This window comes from Streptopelia decaocto (genome assembly GCF_964273445.1).
Source record: "Streptopelia decaocto genome assembly, chromosome: 4".
Taxonomy (NCBI): domain Eukaryota; kingdom Metazoa; phylum Chordata; class Aves; order Columbiformes; family Columbidae; genus Streptopelia; species Streptopelia decaocto.
In genome coordinates this window covers 14,905,709-14,917,891 of record NC_138658.1, presented here as the reverse complement: position 1 = coordinate 14,917,891, position 12,183 = coordinate 14,905,709, and the positions used below count along the sequence as shown (strand labels likewise).

The window sequence follows — 12,183 nt, the reverse complement described above, 5'->3', positions numbered from 1 at the left end:
ACAAACCCAAAGGTTGTGGGTCCTCTTGTCTGCACATAAACTTCCCAAAGAGTGGAAAATAGAAGTTTTAAAATGGTACAGTAAATATGGCACAATTTTGCCTACGTGTCCATGACACACCACTAATGATAAATGGAATATAGATGTGTGGGCTTGTGAAGGGTTCAGAACTCTTGTACCACTGCAGACAGTTAAGCATGGATCAGTATTCCGAATTACTGACATTTCTGCTGAAACCCGACAACACCCAAAGCACATCTGGTGTGTGTGTGGGGGGGAAGGGAATCATATTTAGTCAATATAGTTTTTAAAAAATAATACCGAAGGTAACCAAGGATACTTACTTCATTGTTTGCTATCTCACTTGGCGTTGGCCAGTTTGTGATATCACCAAAATCACCAGCCTGCAAAGACGACAAACAGTTTGTACTACTTCCTAAATTTAGTCCTTTTTAACACATGAAAGATGTCAGTCATGACTCAGACGGCCTAACTATCCCTTTGAGCAGAATTGTTAGAAGTAGCAAATTTTAGAAACTGAGAAATACAACAGAAAATAAGCACAAAACTCTTAAAAAAATAATACGATCAGCTGTAGAAAGAGCTAGTAATTGCAGTTACATCCAAATCATGGTCCAACACAACTTACCTAGCCTGCGATTAGTACAACTGTCTGAAGAACACCTTCATGAGGAATACATTATGTAAGCATGGCCAAAAAGACAGCAAGCAAGCAAAATTTTCTACATTCTGTTATTGAAAAAACTAAGACGGCTTATGACGTCTGAGCACACACAAAACAACTGTCAGACTAAATATTGTTTTACATGTAGCCTCCTATGTGATTTAAAGGTATCTATGCTTTAAAAGTCTTTTAGCTTTTGGAAGACCTTTGAGCAGAGGTATTAATTCAACCTGAAAAGGGATGGTAATACAAAATTTTAGAAACTTAAATTTTCGGTAAAAGGATTCAGCGTCTCCTGTTGTCATAATAATAATTTTATAACAGCGCATAAATCATATGACTAACACGATACGCAAAAAGGATTTCCAAACCCAATCTATCATCACTCGTGCTCAAATGAAGTTGTTTCTTTGCAGACTCCACGTTTTATATACTTCCATTGCTCTGTTAAATAACAGTGCCTTTCTTTATCTCTTATACACATAGCACTTTAGCTTCCCTTCTAATTTTAATTTCCTTTCCTTTTTTACCTTTTTTGTCTTCAAAATTTACCGTTACCAAGACAGAACATAATGTTTCAGTTGTAACTTCAAAATACCTTGCTATCTTTTTATTTTAGTAATATTAGCTATTTACCATAGTGAATATTTACAGCCAAAAATATTCCTTTGAAATTATTTTATTTTCCTACCATATTATCAGCTGAGCTACATGCCAGTTTAGATTAACAGGTTAGATTAACTTGGATTTCTAACATAATCAGTTCAACATAACTAAACATCCTTCTGGCAAATACAAACCTTGCTGCACTTCCTTGTCCTGGGTTTTGCTGCTTTTATAACTTTAGTGGAATTTTGCAGTTCTGAAAAAGACAAAAAATATTTTCAGGTGAAGAATTAGACTGCATTTTAGAAGAGTATGGAAGGTATACTGTAACAGCTCTATTTAACTATCTGTCACATTACACCAAAGGTTTTTTGATGCCTTGGTATCAAAGTAAAGGAACATTTCCCCAAAGTAACTAATAGTACATAAGATTGAAAAACTCACATTCATAATGAGTGCAAATAATTTGAAAACTGGATGTGCAGAATACTGCATAGCACACTATTTAATCATTTGCTCAGCTAGAAGATCAAGACTATCTCAAAATGTTGGTATTTTAACCCAAGAATTAGCAAAGAAAATGAACATATTTTTACAGTTTTCCTATTAGAAGCTATATTTGGAAAACAGAACTAATTTACAAAACTGATCATCATGCAAGCATGAAAAAGCATAGAAGAAATTACATATTCACAAATTCCTATAAATTTCCTTTTATAAGCATTTACTCAAATGCCAAATAAAATGTAGCCATATTGCTCATAATCAAGCCAAAAATTAAAAGGAAAGGTGATACGAGAAAATTACTATAAAAAATTACATTAAGACTAATACATTTTAATGTCCAAATTCCAGAATGGATACATGATAAATATGAGCATGTGCAATGAAGCTGACACTCATACAATTTCATAACCATCCTGAGTCAAGACCTAAACTTTATAATAATGATCTTGTCTGACCTCCTGAGCAAGAGTCTGTTATATACCCTGTTTCCTCAAAAATAAGACCTACCCAGAAAATAAACCCTAGCATGGTTTTTCGGGATTTTTGAGGATGCTCAAAATATAAGCCCTACACCAAAAATAAGCCCTAGTTCATTAAAAACGTCAATAGAAATAGCGCCCAGGCAGATATACATGTAAAAAAGTAAGCAACTCTTGGAGCAAAAGTTAATATAAGATCCTGTCTTATTTGGGGGGAAACAAGTTATACAGCAATATTATTTGGTCTAATGATCAGGGATCAAAAACTTACATTAAAAAACAGTCTATTTAAATTTACTAAGTTTTTTAATACATGGGCAATTACCCTTCTGTATATTAAATCAATTTGCTTGTTCTGTACGGTTGTGTTTTACATTTTGTGTTGGGCATTCAGGGGAAAGAAACCACTAGTGTGAGGTAATTTTTCTTGGAGATTAGAATTGAGGCAGAGGAAATCACCTCTTAATTTTGCCTCGTAAATCCTGGTTCTGTTCTCCCAATGCGTATTTTCCCAGAGAAAAGTGGCCACAACCTTTCTTTGAAACTTCTTATTCAGTATTTTACTGCAAGACAAGCTTGAAACATTGAACATGACTGAAATCACTAGTGGATTATTATTTCACACAGGGATAACATCACCTCCTCAGCCCTTATCTCTTTGACATCCACTGACTTTGCTAATCTTCCTTATCGCAGCTTCACACTGGGAACCCCACCCTCGTGCCCAGTGACTCTGAAAACCCTCTGTCTGCTTCCTGGAATATACTGTGAACATTAGAAGCATAAACTTATGTACACTCAATATTCCACTGTAATTTATATTAATATTGCTATATGCAACTTCCACATCACACGAGACGTGAATCCTGATCAACCTGGGACCTTTGCCGCACCATTTACCAGCAGGTTATTTTCCTCTCCTAAAGATCTGCTTTTTAAAACAAAGCACCTCCTCCCTCCAAACTGCCTCTTTCTTGTCATTCAGCCTCAATTAGCTGTAGACTGAGAGCTTTCAGTTTTAGAAATACACAGTGACTGTGTAGTTCTCATTTTTACTTGTCATTCAATAGTAAACTAATGGCCCTTTACAAAACAAGACAAACAGCTACAGAGGTGGAATAGCACACAAATTTGCAATTTTCTCCAATAGCAAAACTGCTCATTATCTGTCAAGGTAAACTGACTGGCCATAGCATTTGTTCTCCATAGTCTGTAAATGCACATCTCTCTTTAGCTGTTCAATTAGCTTACTGAAACCGTTTTCCCATCTCACAGCACTTTAACTTAAATTGCTGCTGTAGGACTGCTCTGCCAGAACTTCTACTCCGTGTGTCACCAGGGCGTAACAAGGGATCAAAAAGAGAAAAGACTCAGCGTCGCCGCACTATCTTAGTCATGAGATATTATTCCAGATGGCAGGAGAGGCCATCTGAATCAAGTAGAATGAGATCCAACTCGTTTTAAGGAGTCTGTCTTATCTGTGTGTAGCAATCCAGGATTCGGAAGATGTATTTGCACACTAAATTAAAATTAATATTAAGCAACGTGCCGCCTAGTTGATGGTGCCCTTTCCAAACTCAAAGGCCCGAGATCTCACCGCACTCTACTTCCCTACCCACAACAACTCCACAGAGTTCTTGGTCCTCCCAAAAGAGCCGTGCTCAAAACCGAAGGTAACTGATCTTTCCTGACCAGCTTTCTGAGGCTTATTGAGTGGGAGTCGGATTTTAGTGCGAAGGATGAAAGGGGAGATAAAGGAGAAGGAAAAAAAAAAAAAGGGATGAAAGAGAAGAAGGACAAAACCTCAGATCACTTAAAGGTTTTAGCCAGATCATGTCTGTTGTGCTGTCATCAATAGGCCTAAAGCCATTGTTCAGGCAAAACTCACTTCGGAGTGCATTTAGATAAACGTTCTACACTTAATATTACCCCAGCATTTGAGTTTAACATCCCATAACAGCGCTGAACACCCAGAAATGGTATCTTTAGTACATTGCTGCAGCAGAACCCAACAAGCCCTTGCAAATAAACTATTTTATTTATTGTTACTTACAACCTAACTGTACTAAAATGGTTTATTCAGTCACATGCTACAAGCTAACCTGTTCAGTAATGGCATGCTATGTAGATAAAATAATTCAGTTATCTTCAATTACTTTACTTGCTGAGTTTCAGCTGAATTTTCAGAAGGTAGGACATCATAAAACCAATCAAGGATGAGAAAGTTTAATTGCCAATGATCATATTTCAATCACCGAACTCTATCCAGTGAAGATGCCATCCACTTGAAAACAGAAATCAGCCTTCAAAGCTACTTGTATTACGGTTCTTCCAACTCTCTTAATACACCACATCTTAAGAGGAGATATTTTCTGCAGAAAGACATGGATGTGCAGATACGCCAAGTGCAGTATGCCAAGATATATGGAATGAGAGTTCTGAAAAATTTAAGATGAATTTTGGAACCATGAAAACAGCAGCAATCCTCTGGGACAATGCCAACAGAAAAGGAAAAGCAGACTGGATGCTGTGCAGAAATAAGAGAAGTTTGTACCAAAAAAAATGTATCACGAAAGTACAACCAACTACAAGACAAATCACATTTTCAGTAGTAGTACTTTGGATGGTTTGAAGCTCTGCAAACAACCAGTCAGCACGTAATTATTTTTCTGATATAAGGGGAAGGACGATATTGCCAGTATCTTCTGAAAGCAAAGTCTATTAATGAAAGGTGGAACACATTCTAACTTTGATACAAATGTAGTTTATGCTGTAAGGATTTCTAGGCAATGTTCAAGTTTTATTTTTACTTGGAGTGCACATATATTTCCTTTAGTAAAGGAATAACATCATATAAACACCAGAAGTGCTTCTGGAGGCATCTGAAATCACTTAGCAGAACAATTCTTCAAAACTTCAGAGGAACACATTTGTTGAACTTGTACAACATTTTGCTTTCAATGTTCAGTTTGAAGCTTCACAATTTAATCAATTTTTAAACAAGATAAGCTATACTTTTATCTATTGTTTTAACGGATAAATGTGAAAGTGTTGCAAATGTGACAAAACAATCCATGGGGTTATATAACAATTTAAATCTAGAGCATGGATTTAGATCCAAGATTCTGAGAAATAAAAGAAAAATCCCAGTAATTATGCTAACATCCTTTCCTGCAATACTTCAGCACTTTGTAGCAAAACTACATTAGACTGACCTTCTTCACACTGAATAACTAACCAAGGCAGTGAGTTATGACACTTGCATCCTTCTACCTAGTTACATTCAGAAAAGGTCCGTTTCTCAATACAACAAGCAATAGGGAAAAAAATCCTTGATACATGATTGAATAATCATTATACTAGTTATTTTCCTTGCATTTCATTTCTCACCTTGATTTTTTTATTTGGTTCTTCACAGAAAGCTTCTGCAACCTGTGACTCTACTTCTACAAAAGCTTTTGTGGTCTAAAGGGAACTTATGCTAGAACACAGCAAGCCAGTGCTGTATCTTAGGGACTGGGCAGCAGGAGGGGTTTCTCTCTCATAACAGGTCTCTGGTTTGGAAAGACACCTCCCCCCCGCCATTACATATGCTATCATGTACAACTAAAATACAGACAGCAGCTTATAATGTTTGTAATCCCTTCAGGGTTGGGGTAATTGTCAATGTTGTACCTTCTCATAATCGTTAAAATAATTTTTAAAAGCTGCTATTCAAATACTCAGTGAATTCATGAAAACTAATGATGATACCTGCCTCAGATACACCAAAAAAAACAATAAACAGTTAACAATTTACTAATCAAAAGCTTGGTATTCCTAGTGATACGGTGTATCTTCACTAAACTGTACTTTTACAACCTGTTTGCTAACAAACTAAAGCAAATTAATTTATACAAGAGCACTACAATGAACTAGTTCTGCTTCCAAAATATAAATCAGATAAAAGGTGTTCTTTGATGCCCAGAAATAAATGCAATGAAGAAAGACAAAATGAGCACAACACAAAAGGCTGAAACGTGCAGTTATTTTAATTAACTACATCATTCAAGCACACTAGGAAGCAAACCCACTTCAACCACTTACACAGCACAGGTATTTTGCTTGAGTACTTTAATAAATTTAATGAAAAATTTTAGATAATTATCTAAAGAATCATTAGAGATCCACATCAGCCATAACAAATCACACAAAGACTAGAGAACTTGTCCTTCAGATTCCCTTTGCAAGCTTACATACAGGGGAGCACTTCAGGGTTCATCAAAGAGGTGGGAGAACTTTTGTAATAAAACAATTTCAACAATTCTATACTGGACAAATGATTTATATGGAGGAAGGGTAACCAGCCCCTTCCACGAGAGCCCAGCTCTGAGGTATAGCTGAGGAAAAACCTGACTCAAAGGAAAGACAGGGAATGCACGGGTAATGCAGGGCTGTTCCACAGCTTCCATATGGACACATCTTGTTGGCTCAATTTAAAAAAAGCTTATCTTGTAACCTTGTAAAAAATTATCTACAAGATTATAGAGGACTTCCTCCTCACAACTGCTCCTCTCCTCTTACTCATAGAGCTTCAACTCAAAGAACTGAAGACTTAGTGTGATACATCACCTGAGTGCTACAAGGGGAGGAAGACACAGCCCAGCAGTACCGGTCGCCATCTGACAGCCTATGCTAAAGCTGACTCCCTGCATTCAGGATCGCTGCGAGTAGACAGGAGCCTAATTTCACTCGCAATTCCATACTGCTACAAGTCCTTCTCCTTGAATTAAATGCAGATTAGGAAGCAAAAGTAGTTGTATAATTCTGAAATTATTATGCTTAAAAGAGAAGTTTAATAACAGGCTTAGTCGGGAACACTGAATTGCGGTAACATAGCATGAAAAATTCAAATATGATTACATTAGGTGTTCAGTTTACTAGAACATGATTAAAACCTACTAACATATCTGAGACAAAAAAAAATAATAGGTCACATTAACAATGCTTTGACCAAATTCTTTTGCCAAGAATTTTCTTTTAGATTACTTTTTTCCTTCTACTGTCAGGTCACGTTAACAGTTTCAGTAGCAACAGTCAAGCTTGCCTGTGTCACAAATGAATACCGCACTAAATTGAAAGTCAAAAGATGACTGGGGTCAATCTTCTCCAGTGTGTTAACTATCGCTGAACATACCATACGTACACGTCTCAGGAAACTTTCAACAAATTAAGCCAGGATCAACAAGTCAAACAGGATTCAGTCACTACTTTGATGTGAGATTCTTTTACATTTTACTATCCCCTTTATGGATATTTTTACATTCCAACTCAGTAGTATTTCTGCTCATCTACTTATTATTTTGCATGACTAATTTCCATACTACTACCTTCATAGGGGCCTAGTGTGACTGATGTTGCTTGGCCAACATGCAATTAGTTACTCCAAAATTCAGCTCTCATTGCAGATGGAGGCACATGGCAATTCCTTCCTGCAAACAGCCAGGAAAGATCAGCTGCTTCATCTTTTACAAGGGAAAGAGCGGTGGCTCCTTCAAGGTGCTTTCGGTGGTGGCCAAACCAAAACAAGCACCTTGGCGTATGTTCTTCACCAACGCCATTACCAGCAACAGTGACTCCCATATTTGCTAAATTATACACTCACCACTAAAATAGATATTCTAGTGCAACTACTCAATTTAGTATTAATTTGATAAATGGTGAGCATAACTTTTATATAGAAAAAAATAAAGTTCTCTGAAATAATCAAATTAAGCACAAAATGTGCATAGTATATGAACTTACTGCCTCCTTTGTCTCTTCTTCCTTCAACAGCTATTTGTGTGTTTTACCTAAGTGGAAGAGTAAACTTCACAGAAGGTTAGGCATTTTCAGATGAGGCCTGACTGGGACCATGAGGTGCTAATGCAACAAAAGAAGTTTTCCCAGTGCTTCTGACGTACCATTATTATTACTGCCACATCAAGCAACGAGTGACAAGTTCTCTTTCATGTATGGGCAAGACCACAAACTGCTGCCCAGCAAGCCAGACTGTAGAAGCCAGGCATAAGTAGGTATTTACGAGTGCGTCAGTACACACAAACAAAACAGTCGAGATGATAAAGATTAGTATATATGTTGCCAAAAGGTTTCATCTTCAGGTAAGCAGCAATGCTGTGGTCTGGAAAACTCTTTGTTTGCATGACCTGCATACATGAAACTATAAATTACGCACTTCTCTTTGTGAAGGAAGTACATGTTTAATTCAAGGATGAAAGTGACTGTCGGATCACAAAAAGGTTTGTCAAGTGCCTTCAGGAGCAAGTGCTGAGATTGACGTTCTCAGGAAACGTGGGCTGAAATATGTATTTTGAGGTCAGCAGTTTGCTTCCAGCCAAGAAAAGTACTCCAAGAAGCTGCTAACTTCTAGGAACTCTGCTAGCCTAAGCACAAAGCCTGACAATTTCAACTCAGGTCTTCAGTGACCAATTCTGTAAAGCCATGTGCCTACTTAGTCAGTAAGGAGCCTATAAAGTAGCTTTATCTTATGTGCAGGGATTAAAGACCAGAAAATTATACTGTGGCTACTCTCGCTTCATCTTTTTCCACATAAACAGTTTGAATCCTGAAAGCAAGTAAACCAGCTACTTCTGTTAATGTTTAAAGCCTCCACAACCCAAATCTTCTGGAAAGCAAAACCGAGTAACGGATCATATGGAGGGCCTTACTATATAATTAGGTGGAAAAAAAAGACCTGTGGTAAAACACACGGGATTTAGCAATATTTCTCAAGAAAAGTGAAACAAGCAGCTTACCAGTCCTGTTCTTCCCGTACCCGAGCCCAGAGCAATGCGGGGCTCGCCGGAGGTCGCCCTCCCCGCCCCGGGCCGGAGTAACCATTTGCAAGCCCCCGGAGCCTGCAGCCAGCAGCTCTCTCACCCTCCACCGTGTCCCCGGGTGCTCCCCTCGCCGAGCCGCCCCGTCCGTTGCCTCCCGCCCCCCAGCCGGGCGAAGGCGGCGGCCGGACCCCACCTCCCCTCGCTCGCCTCCCTCCTCTGCCCATGTATGTCAAAAGCGAGAGCGCCCGGCTGGGCTCCCGCGGAGCGGCACCGCCGGCCGCCCCGCACGGGCCCTGCTCCGCAGCGCACTGCCTGCCCGGGAGCGACGACAACACACGCGCGTTCCGTTTCTAAAAAAACCGAAACAAACCAACCAACCAACCCACCCGAACACAAACCCAATCAACCCCGAACAAACCAACCCAACCCCCCACCACACGGCAGCCAGCACCCGGCCCGCCGCTCCCCGCAGGGTCCCGGCCCGGCCGCCGCACCTGGGTCCTGCGGCACGAGCTGCCCGTCCGCCGCGGGCGGGGAGGGGCTGTCCCACGCGGGTCTGCGCCTCGTCCACGGGTTCTCCTTGGGCGGCGGGGCTTCCACCGCTTTCCACCGCCGGCCGCCCTCCTCCGCGGCCTCCTCCCCGCGGGGTGAGCCGAGCTCCGGCCGCCGGGGCTCCTCCGGCTCCCGGGGCCGGCTGACCGCCGGGCCGCCGCTGCCGCTCTCAGCGCCCCAGCCCCGCCGCTCGGCGGGCGCCGCCGACACCTGCGCCGCGGACATGCCCCTGCCGCCCGCCGCGAGGGGCCGCCAGCCGGGACGGCCGCGGGGAAGCCAAGGCGGGGGGGGGCCGCCTCCTCCCCTCGCCGCCGCCCCGCCCCGCCAGCCGGGGCTCCGGGGGATCCCCTGTCAGCTCCCCCGGCCGGGCCGCAGCGCCGCTCGCTTCCTCCTTCACCTCAACCGCTCATTCAGCGAGCGCCTCCCGCAGCGCAACCCCTTCCCCAAGCTGCGGCGCGGGAGGAGAACGAGCCGCGCGGCGCCACCCGCCGCCTCCGGAGGGCCGAGAGGACGGAGGCGCTGCCGGCCCCGCTGCGCCTCGCCCGCCCCGGCGCGGCGCGGCCCTGCCCGCCTGGAGGGGGGTGCGCGGGTGGCGGCCGCCGTAGCAGCGAGGCGAAGGGGAGGGGCGGGGCCTCGGGACACTCCTGTGCGTTATGACCTCACGGCGGCGGCGCCAGCCCCCCCCGCACCGGCTCCGCGTCCCCCCGCGGAAAGCACCTGCTTAAGTAACGTACCGAGCGCGCCCCCGGGCAGCAGGGGGACCCTGCGAAAAAACCTTGTAATTTGTTTGTTGTTTAGGCACCTTTGTTAGTAACATACCCCGTTCTGACTTTGCATTAATGAGCTTGCACTAATTAAAAGACAAAAGTCCACTTAGGTACCCAAGCGGGAGCCGGTGCCAAGCGGCCAGTCAGCTCCAGGCGCCCCGCACCAAGCTCGCGGCACACCCACCACCGCAAACACAAACACACCGACTCTGCAACTCAGCGCTCCTCTCTTCTGCGAGAAATAACAATAAATCAGCCAACAGTTGCTTTTATTTAAACCGAGGGCATGGCTCCGTTTCAAAAACTACAGTAAAATAAGTGATTTTTTAATATCAAGCCTACTTTTAAACTGGCCAAAAGAAAACAGGTGAAGACAGCAGGCAGTGTAGAACATGAAAGCACAAAATACAGCAGCTGGTGTGTTCCTACTTTGCCTTACTGACACACCCAATTAAAGATGGTTTAAGCTCTCAAGTAATGCTCAGTGGACATTTCATTTTTATAGGTCTTTCCCGTATTTGCACAATATGATGAAGGTCTCAAAATACAGTAGGCGGATGACCAGGTGTTGTTGAAGCAGAGTAGACATCTCTGGTTCATCACTTCCAACAGCACAGCCTCCAGAACCTGTTCAGCCAGCACCTAAGAACACACTTGGGCCCAACTAGCAAGGGAATCACATACCATTTAAGCACATCAATAGCTGTCTTTGCTTTCATGCCACATCTCATCTACCTTTCTACTTTCTGTCAGAAATCTCCCAGAAATAATGTTGCAACAGCACATGAGCACTCATACCACACCTGCTGGATTCATTAGGAGGTTATACCCACATTTTTGCCACTGCATTATCCCACAAACACCATGGTCACAGAACCAGGAAAGCCACTATAGCACAAAATTAATCAGGCCTTTCCCTCTTCGCAGACTCCTAGTGCTCCTATAATTCTCCTTAACTACACCTTAAGACACCCTTTCCTCTCCCATTTCTTATGTTCAGTTTCTTGGCCCTGTTTTACTCCCTCTAAGAGGTTTACCACAAAAAATGCCAACATCTTGTGACAGACCAAACAAATTCTTTAATGGACTTTCGTAAAGCTAGTCAAATATTTTTAAAGTAGTGCTACAATTAGCTGAATTTCCAGTGTTTTGCAGCAGCAAAATATATTTTGTTTGGGGTAACATTATTCTCTGCTTTAATGAGATTTGTGTGGAGTTTTTACCCCTTCACCAGGAAAAAAACCCCACAATCCCCCAAGAAACCCAACAAACCTCTACCATAGCCCACACTTCTTTAGGCACCACAGCATTTCTATGATTATTCTAGAACTGTAGATGCACAGGCCATCTATAACACCAAGGACTTGGGCTCTCCCAACCAGCAGAAGCAGCTCATGGATGTGTCCCTCCCGAGCAAACTGCCACTGCATCAGGTGGGATGGGATGGGATGGGATGGGATGAGATGGGATGGGATGGGATGGGATGGGATGGGATGAGATGGGATGAGATGATGAGATGAGATGGGATGAGATGATGAGATGAGATGGGATGAGATGATGAGATGAGATGGGATGAGATAAGATGATGATGAGATCACCTGGGGGAGGCCCAGGTCCGCCTCAAGGAAGAAACCCCTTTGGTGCTTTCTGCTTTGTTCAAGATTTGGAAATTAATGACCTTTTGTGGTAAAGGCTTGAAATTAAAGCATCTACCACAATTGTTATGCTATTATAAGCACACCACATAGATACTTTAATGTACATCTGTG

General features: G+C 42.3%; 1 protein-coding gene across 4 annotated transcripts in view; it reads right to left on the bottom strand.

Moving 5' to 3' along the window:
• The window catches only part of LARP1B (La ribonucleoprotein 1B), a 37,663-nt gene extending 27,410 nt beyond the window's left edge, over positions 1-10,253 (bottom strand). Inside the window, exons 1-3 of one of the 4 annotated variants that reach the window (XM_082051819.1) lie at positions 9,590-10,253; positions 1,486-1,547; positions 345-404 (exon numbers count right to left, since the gene is read on the bottom strand). In XM_082051819.1, the coding sequence (XP_081907945.1) occupies positions 345-404; positions 1,486-1,547; positions 9,590-9,872 (405 nt within the window). In that variant the 5' untranslated portion in view covers positions 9,873-10,253. Of the gene's footprint in view, positions 1-344; positions 405-1,485; positions 1,548-9,071; positions 9,235-9,589 lie in introns of those variants that run through there. The other 3 variants (XM_082051818.1, XM_082051820.1, XM_082051821.1) reach the window with 3 other exon arrangements.
• Between the last annotated feature and the right edge of the window lie 1,930 nt (positions 10,254-12,183).